This window comes from Microtus ochrogaster, linkage group LG3 (assembly GCF_000317375.1).
Source record: "Microtus ochrogaster isolate Prairie Vole_2 linkage group LG3, MicOch1.0, whole genome shotgun sequence".
NCBI classification, from domain to species: domain Eukaryota; kingdom Metazoa; phylum Chordata; class Mammalia; order Rodentia; family Cricetidae; genus Microtus; species Microtus ochrogaster.
The window spans coordinates 43660585-43686009 of record NC_022029.1 but is presented as its reverse complement, the minus strand read 5'-3'; the positions used below and the strand labels follow the sequence as shown (position 1 = coordinate 43686009).

Here is a 25425-nt window from a genome sequence, read left to right as displayed (position 1 = left end):
GAGAGCATGTATGTGCACTTATGCACTCGCACTGAGAAAGAGTGTCTGGATCCTTCATCAGATGCCACAAGGGCCCTTTGAGTTGACAAAGGGCAAGAGCTGCTGAACTGGGGAAAGGAGACTGGACTGCTGTCCTAGATGGGATGCTCTGCACACACACGGCATCTAAGGACTCTGCATCCAAGAAGACGGAAGCAGGGAATGCACACGCACTAGACTGTGTTTCTAGTCAAAATCTTTTTCAAGGTAAGAGGACTAGAATCACCTTGAATTCATTTTGTAAGAGAAAAACCAGATAGCAAATGTCTCAAAAATGCATGGAAGAAGTCAATTTTGGCCTAGAAGTTCAGCAAGGAAATAAAAGCCAGAACCGTGTGAGGCATCAACTCACTTTATGAATTGAGGAAAAAGTTCACCTTTGAAGTTCACCTTGGTGCTTGTAGAAAAACAGTTTTTAAAAACAAAGTATAACTAATAAACGCATTCTCTGGTTGAAGTCGGTCCTTTCCGCTTTCAGCTGTGGAATGAATCTGAGGTTGCTGTTCTTAAAGCAGTTATCTATTTAGATAATGATGGTTAGAGCAGGATCCCGTCATGTTGATGTGTTTTTAATCCACAAATCTGCCTGGGGGTGAAGTAGCAATCATGTCGAGGTGTTCCACACTTCAATAATATCCTTTAAATGGCACGTTCAAAATTCACTGACAGGCACATCGATAGTTCGGGGCTTTGGTAATGTCATTTTGTTATATGATAAATCCACAATGCTTCTTGGTATAAGCTGGAGTTTGTGCCAAAAACATAATTGCCACAAAGGGCCCAGAACCCCTCCCCCCCTTTTCAGATTAGCTGAGGGCAGGTTTGGTCCCCTCAGAAACAAAGGACTTTCAATTTGTCAAGCAACAGTTTCCATCTGGCCTGCTCCCTTGCCAAGTCCCAGACCTGGGTTCGTGTGTCTAAAATTTCAGCATCAACTTAGACCATGTGTCTTTGCACTAAAAAGGAAAAGCAATTACTTTAGTGGGTGACCAGATGATTTCCATATCCCCACCAAACGCAAGTGACCTAGGACTGCCCAGCAGAAGTGCACAGTCACAGCAGGACACACGGACACACGGACACAGACTCCCTCAGCGCACAGTCACAGCAGTACACACAGACACAGACTCCCTCAGCGCACAGTCACAGCAGGACACACGGACACAGACTCCCTCAGCACACGGGCTTCTTAGAAGGGAAAGATGTCAAGGCAGTGACTTAGGGCCACAGGTGATTTGCCCAAGTCCTCACTCACTCTTTTGGTACTTACTGATAATCTGACATTTGGGGTGACTTCTGACCTCCCCAAACCTCAGTTTCTCCGTATAGTAAAATGTCAGGTTAGGCTTTTTCTAACTTTCTCTAAATCCTACACCTGCATTTATCCTCTTGGGCAAAGATTTGCAATGAAGACTGGGGTCTGCTTTTTGTTTTCCTAGGTCTTGTTTTTCCAACCCGGAGCTCTGCAGCAGCCTGACCAGAAGGTTCTATTCTGGAAAACAACTCAAAGGTGGCAGCTGGCCACTCGGACCTTGGCTATTCCATCTGGCTGCTCTTTGTTTGTTTAGCACCTTCTATTTCTGTTTACCTAAAATCTGGCTCATGGAACCAGTCTCAAGAGAGACACCTTTTTCTTCTGACGGTGAGTGGAAAAGGGTCACCCAAAGGTGGCGGAGGCTGTGACATTCTCCCCCTCATCACAGGGCATGACACACAACACACAGTACAAGAGAGAACACGGGGCTGCTGTGGCTTTTGTCCCTCTGGTCCCAGTGCTGCAAGCAATGGTTGAAAACTGTCAGTTAGTGGTCTTGCTGAGCTTTTTTGCTTCCCCTGTACTGATTTTGTAACCAAAAATTACCAGTATCTGCTGCATAGACTCTCTAGGGCTGAGGTTTCTGTTTTTTGTAATCTCTGTTCTTGGGACTTAGTACCTCTTTTCTTTGGCTGTCTTAGCTATTTGGGCTCTAAAATATTAAGCATGTGCGCGCGCACGCACACAGTGAATTAGTGTCTAGCACAGGGTAAATGGACTTTGTATGTTTTTGGAAAGCAGTCATAAATAAGTGGATGTCAGGCCCAAACGCATCTGACCTCAGACTCCAGGGTATCTTTCTGTGCAGTTCTCTGCTGTGACTCTCCACAGCAAAGATCCCGGAGAAAACCCGCAAGGACTCATTTTAATTCACACTGATTTAAAGTTTTGAATCTGACATGTGTCTGCTGGTTATTCACGGCTCTGTTTTAAAGAACCTGCACTCATCTGAAGCTAACTTTTGTACCACCACCACACTCTCTACTCCAACCAGGGGTGGGGGCAGGTGGCAATGTCTGGAGACATTGTAGTTGTGCAACTGAGGGAGGGGCTTTCTCCTGATTCTAGTCTGTAGAAGCAGAAGATGCCATGAGCAGCCTATATTTCACAGGATGTAACAAAGATTCCCAGAGTCAACGGCTCTCAAGTTGGGAACCCCATGGGACTCCACCATCCTCCCGTAGAGCTCAGAACTTCTAGGAAGTAACTCCTGCTTCACTCGTTGCTTAGCCAATGCCACCATGTGTGCTGGGTCTGCCCAGCCCGGAGTATTCACTCATTATAAAATGAGTTACCTGTAGTGCCTGTGAAACTGTAGGTTTAAGGTTCCAATCATACTTTTTTTTTAATTTGTGTATATCTGTGTGAATGTATGTCATGTGTATATGGGTTCCAAAGAGGCCAGAAGAGGTCATTGGACGTCCCAGAACTGGAGACACAGGCAGCCATAAACCACTCTATATGGGTGCTGCGAACCAATCTCGAGTCCTCTAGAAGAGCAGCAAGTGCTTTTAACTGCTAAGCCATTTCTTCATCCCTTAATAACCTTTAAAACACGCGTCAAAGTGAAAATGGAGCCATGAATGCTAAAATGCTTATCCACGCTCTTGTTAAAAGCTCCTCACAGACTAGTCTGCCCAGCCTGGGTGTAGCTATGGCTTTGAAGGTGTCTAGCTCCAGACACCGCTTTGTGGTTTGATGCTCTGCAATCAAACCAAGTTGGTCAGGCCTCCAGCCTGTGGACACTCTAGAGACAGGGAGCTTGTTCAACAATAAAATAAAAACAAAAACTCTGTGTAGGTCCTATGCTAGACTAGGGAATAGCCAGTAGGGAGGAGGTACAGTGAAATATGGTCCCAAATGTGTATATGAATTGGCATTCGATCTTACTTTTATGTAAACTGTGCATTTTCTAACTTCATCATGTCTATCACAAAAAGGGTGATATATTTAGATGGGGGTATGAATGTAAGTTATTGAGTTCAGGAAGATACACCAATCTTCCTTTGTATACTTTTGATTTGTACACTGGATGCCACGATTCCTTTTTGTTAAACGCAACTCACAATACAAAGACACTGGGGCTTGCCATCCCAAGCGCTCCTTTGAAAGGATGCAGAGATGACTGGGGATGTAAGCTCGGGTGGCAGAGAGCTTGCCTAAGCAGTGAAGCTTGATCCCTGGCACCACATAAAATTGAGTGTGATGTCACATGCCCGCAATGCCTGCACTCTCCAGCTAGAGGCAAGGGGATCAGAGGTTCAAAGTCATCCTTAGATACACAGCAAGTTCAAGGCCAGTGTGGGCTACCCAATGCTCTGTCTCTAAACAACAAACAAACAAATAAAGCCTACCTATAGGTGTTCTGAGACTGGCTGCAGAGACTATCAATTACTTAGTTTCTATTGAGTAACCTTACACCCTTCCTTATGTCCATGGGTCCCTCTCAACTCTGGGAAGGGCTGGTTGAATCTAAAACACTTCCCAAGGTCCCTGAAGGTGTTTGTCATATGTCAACGTAATTGCCATTTTCTCTTGAGGACCTTCCTGATGTTAGAACCAGCAGCCTGAATGGCATCATCGACCTACTGGGGTTCTCCTGAGAAGCCCACACACTGGTGACTTTCCTCATCTCCCAGAACAACCCCAGAAACAGCTTCTCTACAGATGTCCCTAGCTATGCCAGCCCTGGAAAGCAAAAATCACACAAAATTCCAACCTTGCCGAGTTTGGAATGAAGATGAAAACAGGCTTTAACTTTCAGAGCACACAAAGCTAACAACCACCAAACATATAAAATATTCTGCCATTAAAAAACAGAACTACCGACAACCAGGTGTATGCCAAGGTACCCTCAGCCTGGTGGCTCCACATGGCTTCCAGACGAAAAGCCTTCCATGCCAGGGACCATTTTAACTGCATCATGAACATCAGCTCACATCTTTCCCCCAACTCTAAAGTTGTTCCCCATTTACACATGAGGAAACCGAGAGCCAGAAAGCTTAGCGCAGTCAGTAGCCGCCAAACCCAGGCTTGAAGCCACACTTCTGTGTTTGGTCCCTTGCGTCCCTCACCTCTTGTGGGAAGACCGATGGCACCGAAGCACTTAATGATGCTGGATGAGAGGGCCTGGGGTTTCTCTGAGGCAAGGTGTGTGGTAGGATGCTGGGTCAACAAGCGGCCGCAGGGCAGGAAATGCCAACCCTGACAAGGCTTGGGGAAGGGATTGGGGACCTCACCTGAAGCTGCATGTTTGTCTGGGTGAGCTCTTCTGCTTTCTTTTCCAGTGACATCACCCAGACCTTCCTCTTCTGTCTGCAACGGGTGGCGGCAGCCCGGTTCCTTTCCAGAAATTTCCTCCGCCTCTCATCCGGGTCCTCATCCACCACCCTTCGCCGGCGTCCCCCTGTAGGCTGGGGCGGTTGTATGGTCTGGGTTGGTTGCATCTGTTGTGTAGCTGGTGAAACCTGAGGGGAAAGAGAGGGAGCAAGTGATGGGGACCAGGAAGATCATGTTGGGTAAGGAAGACTCCGAGCCAGTGTTACACTAGCAAAGCTTAGGAAGTCCGGGGCTTTTTAGTAAGCATGCGAAACTTGTTCTCAGTGAATGAAATAAACAGCGAAATCACACGTGTGAGAGCAGAGTCGCCGAGCTGCAGTCTGTGGATTTGGGCCAGGTACAGGGGGACTAACAGAAGAACCTAAGCAGGGGAATTAGTTTCTAGACAGGCATTTGCAGAATGGGGGGCAGGGAATATTTGTTTCTCCTTCAGGTATTAAAAGTGTCTTATTTAAGATGCTTTAAAGAACATTAAATTGTGCTATTGTATCTTAGAAAAAAAATAAAAATATTAAATTGGTTCTGGGCAATTACTGGGCTGAAACAGATGATGTCAAGGCTATTTCCATGATAGCGTTTTCTTTTTTGTTTTGTTTTGCAGAAAAATCTCGCGGCAGGCTGTGGGCTCCTTTGATTCCAGATGTGTTTAAGTCACATCAGGGGAGCACACCTATGGGGCACTGTCACTGTCAGCCCTAGACTCCTATAGAAAAACCTTGCAAATGCAGCATGCAGTTGGGGTCCTAGTTCCTGTCCCATTTTTAGTACCTGGGACCAACAGGACCTACAGCCTCCAGGTGGGTGTGGTCTTCAAGGTCCTCAGGGCTCTGATTAAGGAGGAGGGGGTCTCAGGAGGGTTTTCTAGGGTAGGACAGGGTCTTGGAAAGCCGGCAATTGCGGCCAGCCCTTCTCTCGGTTGCACACTGTAGGGATAGACGGTGAGGACAGGTTGCCTCACACATACCTATGTTATAAAGAAACACTAGGAGCGGTCACATACTTTATTAAAAAGTTTTTACTAAACTTCGAGACCCCTTTTAAGGCCTACGTGGGACGCCACAACATGGGAAGGTTGGAGACCCCCACACAGACAGCTTTATTTCCCTCGAAGAAGCAGACACGCGGTACCTTGTGAAATTTCTACAACTCCTCTTTATATGTCTGGACACCTAATGCTTTTGCTAATGCACTTTGCTCCTTCCTCCCACTCCTGCCTCTCAGTCACCCAGGTTTACGGTTGTAATACCTATAAAGTTGTTTTACAAGAGACATTTAACCTACAGAAATAACAGGCAAAAAGTTTTCAAAAAGCTAAGCTCAAGACCCTTTACTAACATATTCCAGCATCCATGATTGAAATCAATCAGAATGACTGTAATGGCACTACTAGTGGCCTCAGGTTGACATCAGTTGACCGATGGGGATGGATTTCAGCCCTAAACTCTGCCAAACCTTCTATGACTAAACTATAAAAGAATCAGGCTCAGGAGGTCGGTTGAACAGCATCTCAGTAATTTTATCTAAAGTGAAGATGTTTTCTGAAACTCTTTATTGACAATTCCTTTCGGCCCAATCACAGAGGGATCATGAAGTAAGTCAATTTTCTAAGGTCTTACTCACAGGGGTGGCTGCCTATGACATAATCTCTACCATTGGCTGAGATGTAGCAAAGTGTGTCATTTCCATCGCTGACCCCTGAGCTGGCTCCTGAGGAACCGGGCAGCAGGAGGAAGCAGGCTGGCTCCTTGCAGCTGGCCACATTCACGTCTGCTTTTCTCTTATGAGATCTCTTACTACCCAAGATGAAATTAAGCAGAACTGGATTTTATTCTTCAGAGCAAAGACTTCTCAATGCCATGTGCTACTCCCCTGACGTCAATCAAACTGACGCTCAGACATCTTTCCTGTACCTTTACCCTGTGTGCTAACTGAGGGGGAGTTGAGGCCCAGTATGGGTCCAGGGCTTGGTCTGGGGAATGTTGGTTAAGAAATCTTCCTGGTGACCATGAAGTGTCACTTGCCTTCTGAAATTCACACCTATGTTGGGCATGGAAATCACAGGCAGCCGGGAGGATTTGAAGACACAGCTTAAAACCAGAATCTGTGTTCCTGCTAACTACCATGACTCAGTATTATATGTTCAAGATGGAAGTCTCTCTGCAGAGCTGCTTGGCAAATTTTGACTGAAGAAAAAAAATAAACGGCCATGTGAAGAAGACAGAATTTGTCCCAAATTAACTTCAACTCTCAGATTTGAAAGGACCATAGGAGATTTCTGTATCTACTGTTCAGACTAGCAAATAATTGAAGAACTTGACAAGATCTGCTCAGTGTTCAACCAGGTCCACACAACTACCATAAGAGTGGTAGTGTAGAATATTGTCTAAATGATCCCCAGATATAGAGTCTTTCTTTGTAGAATAGGATTTAGAAAAGAAACTCTGAGTGTAGCTAATTACAATAGCAATTAGCTAATTGCATATACAATTGGGCACTTACTGACTTGAAACAGGGCAATTGGCTAATTGGCACTTAGCTAATGAATGGGTTTCATATTTTAAAAAAGAAGAACTGTTAAACTTGTCTCTGAAATAACTTGTCCAGAAAGGTGCCCCAACCTTGATGTCCTTATACTTCAGTAACAAACACAGTGTAAGGACTGCCTTTGCCCTTGATGTCCTTATACTTCAGTAACAAACACAGTGTAAGGATTGCCGTTGCCTGAGATGCTTTTTTTTTCCCTTTCCTTTTCTTTGTTTCTCTTTCTTTCTTTCTTTCTTTCTTTCTTTCTTTCTTTCTTTCTTTCTTTCTTTCTTTGCAGATCCTAGTCCATCAGTTAACTAAAATGTAAATAAAAATACACTCTAGGGGAACCTGCTGTTACTGAACTACTCACTAAACTTCTTTTGAATCATTTAAGTTTAGAATTGATCCTGAATAATATGTTTTGAAAACTTTTTCAGAGTCTCTGTGGCTTCATAGTCATGAGAGTCTGTTTATTTCATCCCATTGGCAAATGGGAAAGCCGAGGTTTATGGGAGGTTAATCTATATCTCTGTTCACAGTCTCCAAAGTCAGTCAAGGAAAGAGCTGGTCCTGTGCTGTATAGCGCATCTCTTCTCGCTATGCAGAGCCCCACTAAGGCTCTCTGCAAAATTAAGTTTATCTAACAGACTGATTAGGAAGTTACCTGTGACTGTCTACCCCCACCCCACCCCTTTACCTTTCCTGGCTTGGGTTTGTTAGGGCAGGGAGCTCAAGAGCTCAAAGCCTTCCCTGGTCTGAGAGCTTGTGTTTCTCCAGAGGCAGACAGCGGGGGAGAAAGTGAATAAGCATTCCTTGGCAGACCCTGGTTCCAGGGCCATTCTGACCCAGCTGGTTAGGACTGGGCAGAGAGGAATGGGTGGAGGAGACACCAAAGGTCATCTTGCTCGAAGCCCCAAGTGGCTAGGGCTCACCACACTCTTGGACAAGTCCTTCAGCTACTTAGGAAAACCCAGTTCTGTACAGGGACTTGCTTGTCTTCTTAGCCTGGGTGACATAACGTCTGCCTGGTCCCCCAACTCTCTTTAAGGGCAGTCTGCATGCTTGTTCTCTTGCTGGTCAGCCCTACTGACTGCACCCCTGGGAGCTGACCTTTCTCTTGGTCTGATTGTCTGCGGAGCTTGGCTGCCTCTCTGCTTCCTCCAAAGTGTTTCCCAGTCAGGGGTGAGTCACTTCTCACCATGTTAACAGCACCTTGGACCCTAGCATCCCTTGACAAGCTTCTTCATTATCTCTCCAGCCTTTTAACTGTTCTCCTACCCCCCACTCTCCCTCTCTTCCCTGCCTCTCTTTTGGTGTGGGTGTTCTGCCTGCACGTACACCTACATACCAGAAGAGGGCATCAGATCCCACTATAGATGGTTGTGAGCCACCATGTGGGACTGCTAGGAATTGAACTCAGGACCTCTGGAAGAGGAGCCAGTGCTCTTAACCACTGAGCCACCTCTCTAGCCCTGTTTAAGTTTCTTTTAATTCTCCTATCAATATTTACTATTTTTTTTTAGGACAAACCTTGTGACACACTTGCAAAAATACAGGGTTTTGAGAACTTCTAGTTTTCATTTGTTCCCTAGAGACTGAAGCGGAAATTGACCACATTATTTATAGAAATTATGACCCAATCGTATCTTTATCATTCACGGACACTTCCTAGGAAACGGACAGAGCTCCCCAGCATGTCAGCTGGAGGACCTAGGCTTATCGAACAAGGGAGCAAGAGATGACTGCGAGTTTGCGCTTGCGCCGGTTGGCATGCGGAAAAGAAGGAAGAAACGCGGGTGAAAGTCTACCTGTGCTTGGTTGCCGGTGTGCAGGGGCGGGTGTGGCGAGGTCTGGTGGTGTGCCGGGTGTGCGTGAAGGTGGGAATGGGAGTGGTGGTGCGGGTGGTTCTGTTGGTGGTGAGGCTGTGGGTGGGGATGGTGGGCGGGGTGCTGGTGCTGGTGCGGGTAGGGGTGGTGGGGTGGCAGTGTCTGGTGCTGATGCGGGTGGGAGTGCATGTGGTGGTGCGGCGTCTGGTCTTGCCGGGAGCCCATCATCTCCATCATGTGTCCGATGGTGCTCATGTTCCCATTCGACATGGCCGCGGGGTGGTGGGTCAGAGCGGCCTTCAACCTCTGAAACAATAAAAAGGGGAGGAAAACCGAGGTCACTTATGTACACGGTGGAGATTTTGAAGAAAAACAACTCATACATTTAATTCTATAATATTTTTGGTGCTATGATTATGGTAGCTTTTGTGAGTGGGTAGCTTTGTAGAATCTCATTTTAAAAAATATTATGATAGGTACAGGGTCACTGTCTGCGCTGTTAACTCAACTGTTATATCAAATGTATAAGACATCCTATTAAGGTTTATCAAAAGGTATTTCCTACTGTACCATCACATGATTGTCCTATTGGTAGCAAAATGTACAAACCAAATGAAACCATTTAATATAATAATGCCATTAGTGGGGGGTCTCATTCTCACTAGTGTGCAGAAACCACAAGTATAAAACATTTTGTCTCTCAAAAGATTTCTCAGATGCAAGGAAGAGATCACATCAAATGTTAGCATGGAGGAAAATGAGTATTGTTGTTTCGAGAGTTCAAATCAGCCTTAGCAATCCACGAGGCAACAGGAAATACTTTTGCCATGATAGTTCTCACCACCCCTCATGAAAACCGTATTTTTCTCACACGAACTTTCTGCTAACTCTAAGTATGAAGTGAGGAAAATAGAGCAGTCTGTGGTACTGCACATCACCTTCTGTGACGGCCACCAAGGTGCATGCGCACCAAGAAACATCCTTCATTGCAAAACAGGCAAGCACACCGGTAGCTTCCCGCCTGAACCTAGAGCAGCGGCAAGCCCACATTTTCAGACAGCCCACGTTCTCAGACAAACCCACTGTGGACTTCACTCTCTTAGGTCAGCCATCCTAACTCCCAAGCAGCTGTAGAGAACACACCTGCTGCTCTGCCATGCAATTTTACTGTGTATAGGAAACTGGCATTTCATATAACATTCATAACATCAAGTATTTTCTTGTTTTGTTTCTTTTTGTGCCCAATCACTTAAAATGTCAAAACCACTCTTAGCTTACGATATGTACAAAGTCAGAGCACAAAGTGTGATTTGGCCTATGGGCTGGGGATCAGTCGGCTGTCAATAGTAACCCAGTTCCTTCAGCCTTGTTTTCTGTGTGGGCCGTTATCCTAATCCTGTGGGTCCCCGGTGTGCTAAAACCCCGCAATGCAGTTACTGCTTGGAAATGTTTGCTGGGAGGGATATGAGAATCTGGCAAGCTCGCTCACGTTAGCTTCAGGAAGGCTAGGGGGCTTAAGTTCTCTCCAGATTTGTGTTCTTATCAGATGAGAGTGCTGAGCATCCCCAGGATGAAGAACAGCCCTCAGATGAGAACAGACACCAGGCTTCTCAGCCAGCACACCAATCATCTTAGCCAGCTCAGCTAACCGAATCTTAAACATAAAGTGCCTCCAAAGGAGGACAGGATGGAATGCTGTGTGGACACGGATCATCATTACAGATACTTTCTGTATCTCGATTCAGCAACCAGGGAGTCCACTAGACCTCTCCTGTATGAGCAGTAACCACGGCAAGGGCAGCATTGACTTGCTAAGGACAATCAGGAGGAAGGTGAGCTTCTTCAATCCTGGCAAAGCTTAGGCCTTGGGCCCTGTGTTTACTACTAAACAGGAATGGGAACAGCTCTGTGTTTGAGAGGTGATGTCATTGTTTTTCTAAAAACAAAACAAAACAAAATGCTCATTATAAAAAATTTAAGCCATGCTTAAGAGTGGAATGAAGTCAGCCACTTGGAGCCAGTGTGTTGCTCATAACGGTGGGTGAGCAGCATTCCAGCAGCCCATGTTAGCACACGGAGAACGGGAGGAGCCGGTGGGATGACTGGAACATCAGAAGTCAGAATGAGTGCTTGAAATGGAATGAATCACTTCAGATAGTGCTGATTCCCTTAACCGGAAAGGCGCTGAATGCTGTTTCCAAATTAAAGAGGAAAAAAAAAGTATGAATGAAAGAGATTATGTTGAAGTTGTGTTTTGAGTTGACTTCCTGCATCATACCTAGATGAACCTCAAGTTTCATTATAAAAACATAGTGGGCCTGTAATTCTAGCACTGAAGAGGATGAGGCAGGAAACTTTCAAGTTCAAGGCCAGCCTGGGCTGTGTGCAGACACACATGCACACATATATTTGCATGCAGTTTTACAGTTAAAAAATCCATCTGGTACCAGAATACTATGTGAAAAAGTAAGAGCATTTTGCCCTGTCCCCTAGCACCCTTCCTCTGTAGGTGGCATGTGCCCTCAGACAATGATTTCTATGAAGGTTGTTATATGTTACTTTTGTTACTTTAACCCATTTTATATCCATAAAAGTAGCTAATATGAACAATCAAACATTAATTGATCCCTGGCTTGTCCTCATTCTGTGCTAATATTCTATGGATAATACAAAGGGGCAGGCACAGCTGCTGGTAAGGGGCAGGCGCCATTCTCTGAATGGGAAAGAGAGTCTGGGAAGGCATGTCATTCACCCTCTCCCGGAAGCGGGATTAGCTGTGTCATGGTACTTCCCCATCACAAAAAGGAAGAGCTTGTAGAGTTGACAAGACAGAGGTCACGCTGCAGGTTGCAAAAGCAGACCTGTGTGTCTGGTACTCAGCAGGCAGCTGGGGATGGAAGACCTCCTGCATGTAGGAGGAAGTGGGGTGGCTGACGAGAATTTCTAAGAGGTCTGCTACTGCACAGAAACATCCAGGCTTGGGCATCATCTCTCCCCTTGTATTTTTGAGGAATTCATCCTTACATCCACTCATACCAAAGCAGATATGGTAAGCCATGGCCAGGCCCTGCTGTCCCCAGGCAGCAACATCAGTGTCTGATGGTTCTTGTCTGAGCTGGCTTTTCCTTTTTTTCAGACATAAAGCTTTGCTCCAGGCTGCTCACTAGTAAAATCCTCCCTGCCTTCTTCTCAGAGTCAATTCTCAATGACGTGTGTTCTCAAGTCATATACCTTTTAGAAAAAAAGTACGTATGTTGCTCCTATAACTTTTAGGATGGTTATTCCATTAATATTGATTCATCACTGAATTATGAGAATAGAACCATTTTTGGATTTTGTTAAGTATTAACTTACCAGCCTCAGTACCGAAACCAATACGTAATTGCATATGAAATTAATATATGAATGAATGAATGGTACTTCCAAGGCTTAGAGTGGAGACATAGCATTTTTGTCTTGGAACACCACACACGATTTTTGTCAGGAGGATTATTATATTTGTTAGCAGAAGTCATGGAGGCAGTTGACCCCTAAAAGTGATATTAAAGGACCTATCCCCCAATACCCAGCCTGCCCTCTAGAAAATGGCAGAGCAAAAGGAAGCAAATGGCTGAGAGAGGGGGCACAATAAATTTATCTTCATGTCTCTTTGAAATCAAGGCATGGAAAATTCAAAAGCTGTGCTGGAGTGGGCCATCGTCTTGTCTCCTCGTTGCTTGCACAGCCTTTCCCACCTTTAATTAGAAGCAAACGGAGCCTGACAAATACATACTGCGCACCCGATCTTCATCTCTCGAATAATTAGCCTGTACCGATGAAGGGAAATTACTTGATTGCCTCAAGTCTGTTCTTGTATGTTCCAAGCCAAGGCAATAACACTAGCAACGCTAATAACATTCCATTTAACTATTTATTCACCCAGCAAATATTTATTAGGTTTTGACTCCACGCCAGCACGGCACTGGGCACTTTGTTATTTGCTGTCTGAAGTAAATGGAAGATACATCAAACCAGGGCTTTTAAGACTCAGTGGAGAGAAAAACTACACTCCGGTATGGCAATGAGGACTTTAGAAAACCTTGGGCCTCGGCTGAGTTTATCCTCCAGCCCTGGGCCTCCAGCACAGCTGAAGACAACCAATCATTCAGCTGCCCTGCGCATGTCCTTTCCCACACTGCCAGTGGTGCCACTTCAGACCAGTTTGGGGCAGTTCTGACAGTCACAGAACTGCTGCTCCCCGGTGCGGTGCTGCCACGCTGAAGCGAGCACATGCACCATGAACCAACAAAATACCCCCAGTTTAGATAAATGCACCCCACTCTCTGAGGTCTGATGAATGATCAACAAGTGAGGCCGAGCTGTGTGCTTTGCAGAATGAGTTTTCTTTGCGAAGCTGAGAGGTGTCTTGTTTGAAACGATACACTGTTGCATGCCGAGAGAAGACAAGAGTGTGTGAAGGACGTGGATGAACAAATAAACAGATACTTTTCTCTCCAGCTCTAAAAACCAGGGCTGTGACTGAGCCGAGGCTACGAGAGAGAAGAAGATTGGACTGGCTTTCTCTGGGGGACCCCGGCACACAGCTGTTTTCAGTCAATTAAAGGTCGTCTTGGTTCCATCAGCCTGCTTCACCAGCTGCTTGTTTGCTGTTTCCTGTGGGAGCGTGGGCCTGTTGCCCTGGCACTGAGTCCCAGGAGGGAACTAGCTGTCCACCCCTCTCTGCTTCAGGGTGCCACTGCTGAGTGCCAGGGTGCCAGGCCCCCTTGCAGTTAGCTCAGTTTTTTTTTTTTTTTTATCACAGCACATCTTGTGTGAACCCCAGATAACTCTCACGTCGTCAGTCTCACAAGCATGTGGGAATGTGTGCTTGTGTGAGTACACACGCACCCACACACACAACACAAGCATGGCACATACACACCCACACACCCCCCCAGGCAGTCTTTCTCCCATTAGCGACTTGTTCGGGCCAATTAGAAACATTTGTGTTCATTTGAAAGCTCCGTCAGTGGGGTGGATTGCCTTGGAATTGTTCATAGCCTCGGAAAGCCGAGCTAGATTATTAAATTTTACTTGAAATTCAATTGGGTGGGAGGTGGAGAAGGTGGGAACATTCTTTCTAGAAAACGTGTAACTATAAACTGCCCTTTCTAAGTGATCACACAGAAATGTAGTTCCTGGGCTGGCCACAAGGAACAAGCTAGCTATTACAAATGTGGCAAAATCTCTATTTCTGTTTCATATTTTCCATAGTTATTGCTACTATCGGATTTTTCAAAACACTGCTTCAAGGTGCAGTGTCTTCTTTCTTTGGCTTCTTCTGCATAGTGGTGCCAAGGAAGGAGTTAGTAGCAGCTTCCGGTAGTGCCCAGTGGTGTGAGACCAAAGGCTTTGCTAGATGTGAGCTTTTAGTACCAAAGACTCCCGACGTCCTCTACCTGCAAGGACTTCTGAAGTGAACATAATGAATTAGTTCACATAAATAAACAGAAATTAAGTCAGTTATTTAGTCACTGATTTTAATACCTACAAAGAACTAATTTCGATTTTAGGTTTATTCTAAAGTAAGAACAGTAAGGGATAGAGGGGATGGCACGGAAAGGGACATGAGCTGTGAACATCATATGTACGGCAGATTTTAATATCCGAGTCCACATGTGGGCGTCAGAGTGTCTACTGAGAAGTACTGTATGAGCTTAATTCTTAGAACTCGTATGTCCCAGAATTGTTATGAAGATAATTAACTAAAATCCTACTTGTTCCTCATCAAAGCCCCTTTTCCTTAATAATAAAATACTGTGGTTTCGCCTTAAAAATTTAAAAATTCACTAAAGATGTAAGAGACAATTATACTGTAACATAGAATGTCACGAACATTACAGTATATTTTAAAAATCCAGACCCAGAAGGTCACATTTATATGATGAATCTAATACACGCAAAGCCAGAGAACAGACTAGAAGTGGCCAGGGCCTAGGTAAGAGGCGCAGGGTTACCCTGTGAGAGCAGAAAACACGTTGGAGGTGCAGCGGTGGCAACTACACAGTCTGCCGAAGAACCTAAGGACTAGTGAGATGCGTGCTATAAAGTGGTTCATTTTATAAGAATTTGGTCTCAACTTGAAAAACATTAAAAAACAATAATAATGCAACTGGCTGGGTTTGTGGCTTAGGAGCGGAGCTCTTGTTTAGCCAGGGTTCCAGCCTGTGCTGGCTCGTTTCATGCCATTGTAACACACGCTAGAGTCTTTTGGGAAGGCGGAACTTCAGCTGAGAAGACACACCCCATCAGATGAGCCCATGGGCAAGCTGTTGAGCATATTATTGATTGACCATTGATGCAGGAGGCCCCAGCCTCCTATGGATAGCCACCCCTGGGAGGTGCTCCTCTGTGCTGTAAGAAAAGACGATGAGCAAAGCCAGAAAACAGCTCTCCTCCATGGTCCCTGCTTCAGTCCCGACCCCCAGGTGCCTTCCCTGACTTTCCTGGATGATAGACTACAAGCTCAAAGGTGAAATAAACTCCTTTCTTGGTTGCTTTTAGTCATGGCATTTTAGCACAGCAATGGAAATCTAGGGCTCAAGCTCAGCACTACACAGCTAAAGTGTTGAAGTCAAAGCTAAACGGGAATCTCTTTCCGTCTGATGGAAACACAACACTGTCTAGGAGAGAGCCAGATGATGCTTGGTTCTAGAAGACCGACAGCCCACATCAGGTTTCCAGTGTTTGTCTCCTAGGACTTTGTCCCTTCAGCAAGCAACTGGACCCCTCCTTTGCTTTCGACACAGTCATCTGTTAGCTGGCTTGAAATCAAAAGGAAGACGTGGTCCCAACTTGGTGATAGAGAGCCAATAGAAGGTTGGATATGCCGGCTGCCGGTACCTACAAGACTGCCCACCCAGGGGAATTCAACAGGAGTGAAGCAATACCTTTGCTTGGTTAGCAAAACAAAGAAAAAAAATCTACTGTCTAAAACAGTCTGAGGGATACAGAGTGTGGCACAAGGACGTGTGTAACAGGATCAGGAGGTTGTGAAACATTCTTGGGCAATACAGCCATTGAATCAGCAGAGGTAGTTTTCCAGTTACATCTCTCAAACTGGACTAGACACTCTTCAGGCAAGACAGAAAGAGCCTGATTCTTCCCTGATTCACACATGGTCACAACGTGTATGAGTCCAGGTTTCCTCTTCTGACTGTCCCCCTCAAATGGTAGCATCATATCCCACCCTTAGTGGAGTTTTCTCTGGGGAGTGTGTCAGCTTTTTCTGGGCATCATGTGGGCTTCATTTTCCCCCATGTAGGATTGGGATGGGTGTCCAGGGTTCACATGTCCAGGCATATTCACCCGATTCAAGCGTTGGTTGCTTTTTTTTTTTAATTGATAAGTTGACCCATCTAGCCATGTTCAATAGCAAGGCAGAGACAGTGGTGAGCTAATAGTTGTCTGTGTCTGTGTCTGTGTCTGTGTGTGTGCGTGCGCGTGTGCGCGCACGCGCGCGTGCGTGCGCACAAAGGGCTGAGAAAGACATCTCACAATCTCAGTTTTCCATTTAAAATGCCTGTTCTCAGACTGCCCTTTTTTGTTCTCGCTTGGACACCCGGTGAGATCGCTTAGCTCTAGAGCTCTCTGCTCCTTTTAAGTCACTGGGCCTAAACACGAGAAGATGACCTCAGCAGTAATTGGCTCCCTAGAACGTAGTATCTGCCAGTTTCCTTGTGGATGTTAAAGGTGCTGAGCAAACAGTGGGCTGCCAGCAAGCTGCCTGCCAGTCCCCCTGAGTAGTACCTTCCCATGCTGTATCTTCCAAACAAAGGTTGGAAGTTTTCTCCGTAGAAAGAGTCTTTCAGAAGGCAACCGTCAGAGAACATTCCCTTTGTCTTGTTGCACACACCATTTAGCCCTAGAACCCCAGTGCTTGCAAACCTAGATGACTTTAGGTGAGGGCTCACTCCTGAGTCTTATAGACGCAATCGCTATTGGAAAAACGCAATCCCTTGTTATGTTATTTCAGATGAAGTTTTCCTAGGGATCACAGGCGGTAATGTACACAAGAAAAAGCAGACCTTTGCGTTTGCAATTCACCATGGAAACGCCATGCTCACACAGCCCTAAGATTAGAGTTTTAGTTGCACAGAAATCAGGAAATTTAGAGTTAACTTCCCCAAGGACTTCATTTTACATATGCATCCCAGGGCCTTTCCTGAGTTGTGATTTAATGACTTGGCAAAGGAGGTGCAGTGAATAAAGAAGAAAAGCCGTTCCTCCTCTTGCTCAAATTCCCATAATCCCTAGCAAGATGGCCAGAGAAAAACTTTCCATACGGTGTACCCTTTAAATGTACTCCTTGGCCCGAGCAGGTGACAATAATATCATTGTCATGTCTGATGCCGGGGGTGCAGGACTTGGCGGGGAATACTTGGGTGGAACAGCCAATTGCCACCGCATCACCTGGTTCTCCACTGGGTCATTTTCCATGCTCTTGGGAGGACAGCTCCATCAGTAAGGAGGCAGTGCCCTGAGGCCGTCCTCAGAGGGCACCCCACCACTATGACACCCACACTTCTAACTGTGAAGTCTGTCCCCGAGCGCCAGAGGAACTGGAGAAGTACTTTTTGTGGACATGTTGCTGGCTAACCCTTGGGAGAGCTGACCATGGTGCGACACTCCGAAGCATCATCTTTTGGCTTCGATCCAGTTATATGACTGGGTCAAAGGTCCTGCTGGGGTCGTTAGGGTCAAGGGCCCTCCAGGTGTTCCTCTTCTTTCTGGGGTAGGTGGCGGTGTCCACACCCAAGGCTATTAACATGCGCTGGGTGTCCAGTCCAGCCTGTGTCATTGATCTTCATGGATGTGGGAGGAGAGCGGAAGATGATAAGACTCTGGTTGATATAAAACTACTATACGAACTACTCTTGGGTTTAGGGGTATTAGTGGTCCAATCAATAGTCACAAAACTAAATTTTGATGACTCTATCTTTATGTTAAAGAACTCCAGGCCCACCCTCTCTGGTCTAGATTTTGATTCTTGACTCAGCAGTCATTTGAGAGAGGAAAAGCATATTTGGCATTAGCCCCAGGCTCTACACATGCTGTCCTTGTGAACATCCTGGTCTTCCTTGGCAGGGAGAGCCTGCAGAGAGATCCAGAAGGAAGCAACATTGACTAGAGACACCATCATATGCAAACTTCGTGTGTGTGTGTGTGTGTGTGTGTGTGTGTGAGAGAGAGAGAGAGAGAGAGAGAGAGAGAGAGAGAGAGAGAGAGAGACCCCAGATGCATACAATTTAAAGCATTTCAAATGTGGGCATGGCAGAGATTCATAGCCTGTGAAGAACCCAGCCCCTTGAATGTGTATACAGCAAGAAGATGTTCTATAAAATGCTTTAAAACTATGGTCAAGAAGACAGCATCCGGATCCCTGTGAATCTCTCCTACATTTTAAAACTGACTTAGTACCAGTATTATGAGACACTGAGTCTCTTAGGTGTTCTTCAGGCCTCAGTTCTCAGGTGACAGCATCAGAATCATTTATTTGCACATTGCAACAGCTGTAGCTTCAGCTGTTTCCTTCTTCCCAGTTCTGTTGTCTCTGTGGAGCTACTTTAGCGATCTAAGCCTACTGCTCTACCGCCCCAAACACAGGCAAGGAGACGATGGGGCTGGGAGTGTGCCACCATCTCTTTAAATCATCGTCACACCTGAATACCATTCTACACATGCCACCTAGAAAGCTTTCTGGTTGATTGATGAATTGAAAACGACCCCTCCATGAAGTCACAAGCTGGAGGTAGTCTCTTCACGATCTGCAGTCTTCTCTAGCCCAGGTCATTAGTTTTCTGGCTCCACCTTGCGCTAGAGCAACTATTCCCTGGGGTCTGGGGGCAGTTGGGGCTAGCCACTAACTTCCTGAAGAGAGTCAAGGCTCCTTGAAGGTTCCCAAGCTATGAAGCAGGTGGCATAGTTCAACCCCCACATTTGGAGACAAGGAAAGTTCTCATGAAGAAATACTAAGCCATCTGCTTGGACGCTAATAAAAGGGGCCCGAAACTTGGTGATTTTCTCTAGGGTGCAGGTTGCTTGGTGGGGCCCTTGCATGGTTATAGGAGAGATAGTGGAAGACAGAGAACATAATGAACGAGGCTGGCAAGGACAGGGCAGAAGGGAGGCAGGGAGACTGGGAAGGAAGAAGCTTCTACCACAATAGAAAATACCTTCTGCTCGAGGGTCTGATACCTGTGTGCAGGGAGGAGGCAGGGCATTGAAAGGGAGAAGTGAGTGCAAGGTTGAGTCAACATATCTACACTCAGAAACAAGTTCAACCCACCCCCCTTTCTGGAGAATTGTCTACTCCACCCTAGTTTCAAGACTAATTCACCACCAGAGGGTTATTATCAAGGAAATTCTTCATTTCTCTATATTTGGGCAAGAAAATCTGTTTCTGCTATGACGGATAGGGAGAAGTTGCATCCCGTAGGGGTGTTTTTATATGAAGAACATTATACTAGAAAATTTCCCACTTCTGTAAGGATTTCAAACCATGTACGGTTAACCAGAACCTAACAAAATGGTTCACTAAACTTGTCAACCACCAAGGCAGGGGAAACAGAGATGGCAGTTCTAGCAACGAAGAGCTGTTCTCGCACTTCTGAAGGTGTCCCAACCCAGCCAGCACCCCCGTTGATTCCAGAATGGCATCGTGTTGAAGAAGACCGCTCAGGTCTGCAGTCAACACAGTTCAGAGGACTTCTTCAGTCACGAAATGATTGCACTCTGGGTGAGAATATTTCCTCCATGTTCATATTCACTGAGCTTGCAACCTAGTCTAGTCTGCCTGGCGACACTGACCTTATCTGAGTAGAAACATTTTTATTTTCAGTTTTCAGTGATACCTGTACAAGTGGCTGTGCACATCTGTAAGCATGTGTGTGCATGTGTGGGAGCCGCAGCACACATGTGGAGGTCAGAGGGCAGCACACATGTGGAGGTCAGAAGGCAGCTTTCAGAGTCCGTTTCTTTCCTCCCACCATGGGAGTCCTGGGAATTCAACTCAAATCTTCAGGTTTGGTGGCAAGTGCCTTTATCCACTGAACCCTTGTGTTGGTCTTAGGAATCTTTTCCCCAAAGAGAAAAATATTAATATTTTTTCTTGGTATTATTTCAGTTCTGCTATTTATTTTTTCTCTTTTTTTTTCCACTCAAAACTATCCTTGACTTCTTTCCAAAGCTTATAAACAGAAGGAAATCCATCATTACTCAGCCTCCTTGGTGGGTACCACACACTATATACTTTGCTAAAAAGAAAAACTGTTGCGAGTCCAATCCGTGACTTATTATAGTAAAAGCATCATTAGCTCTGAGTGGAGCCATGTTTTAAATGAGCCCACTTGGTTCTATTATTTAGTAGCTCAAAATCCCTTCTGAACGTAGGAGGGATGGCTACTACAATTCAATTTGTAAATAAATATTATGTAAATGACTCCAATTTTTCCTCTAAGAAGAAAACAGGTTTAAAATCAGATTCCAATATGAGAAATACATCTAAGCGCTTTTGTTGATTCTATTCAATAAGCCTAAGTTCAGCCTGGGTACCCACCACTGCATCTTGGAAGCAATGGGTGCTCTTGAGTGGAATGTTAGAGAGATGTAGGCAGAGGAAGAGTAGTGGAAATAGAGGCAAACAAGTCCCTTGCTTCTACTACCCCAGGTTTTGAATACATATATTGTATATTATCGTATATTAAATATAATATGTATATTCATTTACAGACAAGTGTACATAGCAGAACAACTCTAGAAGCCTAGGAGTGTGTACCCTATCTATGCTGACCATCCAGACATAGGTTGGAAGCTAGAAACAGCAGTTACACTTCTCATTTAAGCCTGGATTTGTGCGGAGGGATAAGCTCTCCAAGTGTATTGCTCTTTGCTTTGTTTTCAGATTGCATGGGGATCGAAACCAGGGTCCTGCACATAATAAGGAAGCCCTCTATCTTTGAATTATAGTTCCCAACTCTTGGTTTGATAAAACAGGGTCTCCCTTAGTATTCCAGGCTACCCTCAAACTCATGATTCTCCTGACTATGCCTTCTGATGCGAGGATTAGAGGCATGCACCACCCTGCCTAGATGTACTTCACTTTGATGTCAGATAGAATTCAGATCTCTGGAACAGCAGACATCAGTTAAGCAGAGATGCTTTTTTTGTGGATGATGGGGTGGTGTCCAGATAAAACCCATCCTAAATGGAAGATGTAAGTTGAAAATGTAGTCAACACTTTTAACCTACCAGATATCCTAGCGTAGCAATATAGCACACTATAAACACAGGCTTTTTAACCTTGTAACTGGATGGTGGCTCGCTGCTACTGTCTACCTTCAAAAGACATTAGGTACTGTGAATTGCTAGTGCAGGAAAAGATACAAGTTCAAAACCTGGAGGTTTCTACTGAACACGTATGGCCTTTTTACCAGCTAGACAAGAATAAACTAGAGCATCACATGTCTGCATAGTAACAGAAGTATGTCACACGAGGAGTTCCTTACTCAGGAGGTTTGTTTCTGAAGCCATGGACAGTCAGCAGGCAGCCTGGTTCAAAACTAGCAGGGGGAGGAGGGAAGGAACTGGAACATACCGTGTAGCCTGGGTTTGGCTGATTTCATCCCAAATGACAATAACTACCAAGGTAAGAGACCAACACCCTCTTGTTGACTATGATGGCTTTAAAACAAATAAATAAAATAAAGCCAGATAAAATCCAGCATTGTGACCTAGAGACTGATAAAGCAGATGGATATTATTCCGAGTTTCAAGGCTGATCCAAAAAGACACCAATAAACAATCAAGCATGCAAGTGAACTCGGTATAGTCCAAACATCTAAAGACAGATATGGGTGGAGTCTGTTTATTCTGAGGGAAAAAAAAAACTGTTGTCAAGGCAACAGAAACGTTTGAAAGTCAATCTAAAGTCACATGGGATGCACACCTGAGACTTCCATAATCCAGGACCTCCAAAATACGTGCCAACCTGGGAATAGGGAAGAGGACTAAGGTGGCTTGTCTTCCGTGCCCACATGCTCGGTGGAACACAGGTTGGACCTTGATGGACTGAGGCTTCCCATGAAATGTTCCATGATTCTCTTTTAGAGCTGTAAGACAGTTAATATGGCCTCACTTCAGCGGGGCTCACAGCAGCCCTACCTCCCAAAGATTCCTTCGCCCTTTCCAACTGGCAAACACTGGCTTCATTTCCTCTGGTGCTGTAGGGATCACGGAGAGTGACTGGCTTGGCAGAGAGCCTTGCTTTCAGCACTGCCCTGGCATTTGAGGGGACACTGCTCATTCTCTGAACACACATCCACGGAGCACTCTCTCTGTGCGCAGGAAGAACAGAGCTGGATGACACAGTGTTTCCCATTCCCAGCCCAGGAACTTGACAAGTAGCCAGCAACTCCGCTGCCTAGCGATACAGTGGTACCGTAGGGATTTCCACTGAGAAACGAGTTGAGGTTGCCGAGTTCAGGAAAGAGAGCAGAAGTCCCGAAGCTAACTAGCATCTTTAGACCCAAGTCTTTCAAATATCTGTGGTTAGCTTGGGTCTAAACAGTGTCTGCAGCGAAGGACGACTTGGCTCCAAACTCAGGAGTGTCAATGTCTCCAACCTTGCTATCCAGGCTGATAATATTGGTCACTAGGCTGCTTACTTTATCTCTCTCACAGAGACACTGCCAATCACAGTGATATGGCTTGGAATGGCAGTGAGTGATCATAGCGACATCAAGAATTTAGTTGTCTGGGCATGGAGAGATGGCTCTTGCAAAGGACCCAAGTTTGATTCCTAGCACCTACATGGTGGCTCATTACTGCCTGTTAAGTCCTGCTCCTATGGACCTGACTTCTTCTTCTGGCTTCATTTGACACTGTTGGCATGTAGTACATGTATACACATTCAGGCATACACATGTACACATATAAGAAGACACAAATAATAAATACATCCTTTTTTTTAAGGAAGAGAAAATTTAATTGCCTTTAACTGCAGGCTTCGATAAGGGGAAGAGTTTGGGTACTCCCATATGTCAAAGATGTTTTATTTGATAGATAACAGGGTCCAGGAGATAAAAGACCCACGTGGTCATGTGACAAGTTTAAGACTGAAGTACAGTAGAACTTAGGATTCCCAACTGCTGGTCCAGACTTCCTCTGCTACCCTAGGGACTAGTGTGGTGCTCAGTTGCACCCAGAATAGTAAATAAGAAAGAGAGATGACATATACAAACATCAATAGCCATGTGCTATGTGTTTTTGGTGGCAGGGAGTCAATGTGTTCTGAGGCAGGGCTGCTTCTTGTCTGGAGCCAAGGGGACAGCATGAGCTGTTGGTTGGTGGAGGGCCGACTACAAAGAAGGTGTCTGCCTTCCTAGTTGAAGCAGGCGATTCCCTGAAATGGTGTGCCCAGCTTCTGATTCCTACGGGGGTGTAGCTACAAGGGCATGCAGAGAAAGCAAGCTGAGATAAGGGTTGCCGGTGATGGGAGTGGGGGCCCTTGACTGTAATTCTAGTGAATAGGAGGCTGAAGCAGAATGGTCACATGAACTTGTGAGTTCAAGGCTAGCCTGGGCAAGATAGGGAGGCCCTGTCTTAAAGATAAATGAATGTGTCAATTCAATTCAATGGTTATGGGACTGTGTTCTGCTATTTTGCAAATAATTCAAGTATGTAGAAGCCTTTGAAGTGACTTTCATAAAGCATGAAACCTGACGTTGTCTTCCCAGTGACAGTTTGCCCATGGATTTTGGCTGGTTGGGTGGGTGGAGAGGTCTAGACAGCCTGCGTGTGACTGCTGAGAAGTGGCCATTATGGCCCTGAGTTATGCATGGCACCAGTTGCTTCCTTCACTCCAAAATAGCTAACCCAAGTCTAGAGGTCCCAGAAACACGTAGCCTTTTAGTTCAGGTTCAAAATCTAGTAGAAGTAGGCCAGCTTCCTCCATGCCTATCATTTCTTGATAAAGAATTTCAAGAGTGGGCCTGGAAATAGACAATTAAAGCATTTATATAAATCCCCTCAATATCTCTCCTCAGATCTTCTGTAAAATATAGACTATGTGAAAATTGACTTTATGTTTTAATGTTCTGTTTTAGTTTCTGAGGTGCCAAGGGCCTCATTCATGACGGGCAAGTGCTCTACCACTGGGATGGATGCCCAACTCTCTATATGTTGAGACGCAGCTTTAATACACTGCCCAAGCTGGCCTTGAACTCACTCTGTATCTCAGGGAGGTCTTCAAATTGTTATCTGCCATAGTATCTGGTTCTTTGGGATTGCAGGCTTATGCCACATGGCTGACCTAAGTTTTAATTTCATATTTAATGTACTAATTTTCATTTAAAGGGTTGAGGACACGCATATAAAATAGGCAGCCACAAAGTTGACTACAAGCTGGCTGTCTTCTCATTCAGTCTTCTGACATTATCTTTAATATTCTATTTGACACTGCCTATCTTAAGTCTCCCAGATATCACTGGAACTGCCCTATGACCAAGGGATAGAATGACACCTATGCCAGTGGGGTGTGTGTGTGTGTGTGTGTGTGTGTGTGTGTGTGTGCATGTTGCATGCATGATAGAAATCATGTAGTCTGTGCTGCAATTTTTCTATGGCCCTTCATGCAGCCCTTTGTCACAATTTTTGGCTTGGGCCCCACAGAGCTCAGTGCATTCTTCAGGGCAGCCAGCTCTCTGAGGTGTGAATGCCCTGGCATTGCATTCATGAGCACAATGCTTCCTTTTGTTCTTCAGAGCAACCTGGATTCCTTGCTAAGTGCCACACCCTGGGCCCATTAAGAAGCTATTGGGTCAGAGACAGAGAATATGGCACAACCAAGACTGAAAATATATGTGTGCATACACACACACACACACACACACACACACACACACACACACACACACACCAAAACCCACCACCACCAAAAGTCCCTTAGAAACACTCTAGAACAAGAACACAACTTTATTAACAAGGAACACAGTCCTCACTTTTGCTTGGCATCAGCTCAGGGCTCACGATAGAAATATGGTTCATCCAGGTCTAGTAAGGTGAGCATCCAAACTGCCTAGGCTCCCACAAAACCAGAACGTGCAGTAGGATCAAAAACCCATTGCCATTGTCCTTGAGTTCTCAGTAGTCCTCATTGTCCGCTATGTTCAGCGAGTCCGGTTTTATCCCATGCTTTTTCAGACCCAGGCCTTAATAAATAAATAAATTTAAAAAAAAGAAAGAAATATGGTTCAAATGTAACCTGTGTCTTACCCCCGATTCTCAGGTGTGAGAACATTTTGTCCCAGATGGTGTGGCTATCTGGGCAAGTTGTGGACCATT

The 25425-nt window shown here is 45.3% G+C and overlaps 1 protein-coding gene across 2 annotated transcripts in view; it reads right to left on the bottom strand.

Moving 5' to 3' along the window:
• Creb5 (cAMP responsive element binding protein 5) overlaps positions 1-25425 on the bottom strand; it is a 320651-nt gene that overhangs the window by 6003 nt on the left and 289223 nt on the right. For both annotated transcript variants that reach the window (XM_026785873.1, XM_005360826.3), the window contains 2 exons: positions 9028-9351; positions 4594-4821 (listed from right to left, as the gene is read on the bottom strand). In XM_026785873.1, the coding sequence (XP_026641674.1) occupies positions 4594-4821; positions 9028-9351 (552 nt within the window). The remainder of the gene's footprint in view (positions 1-4593; positions 4822-9027; positions 9352-25425) is intronic.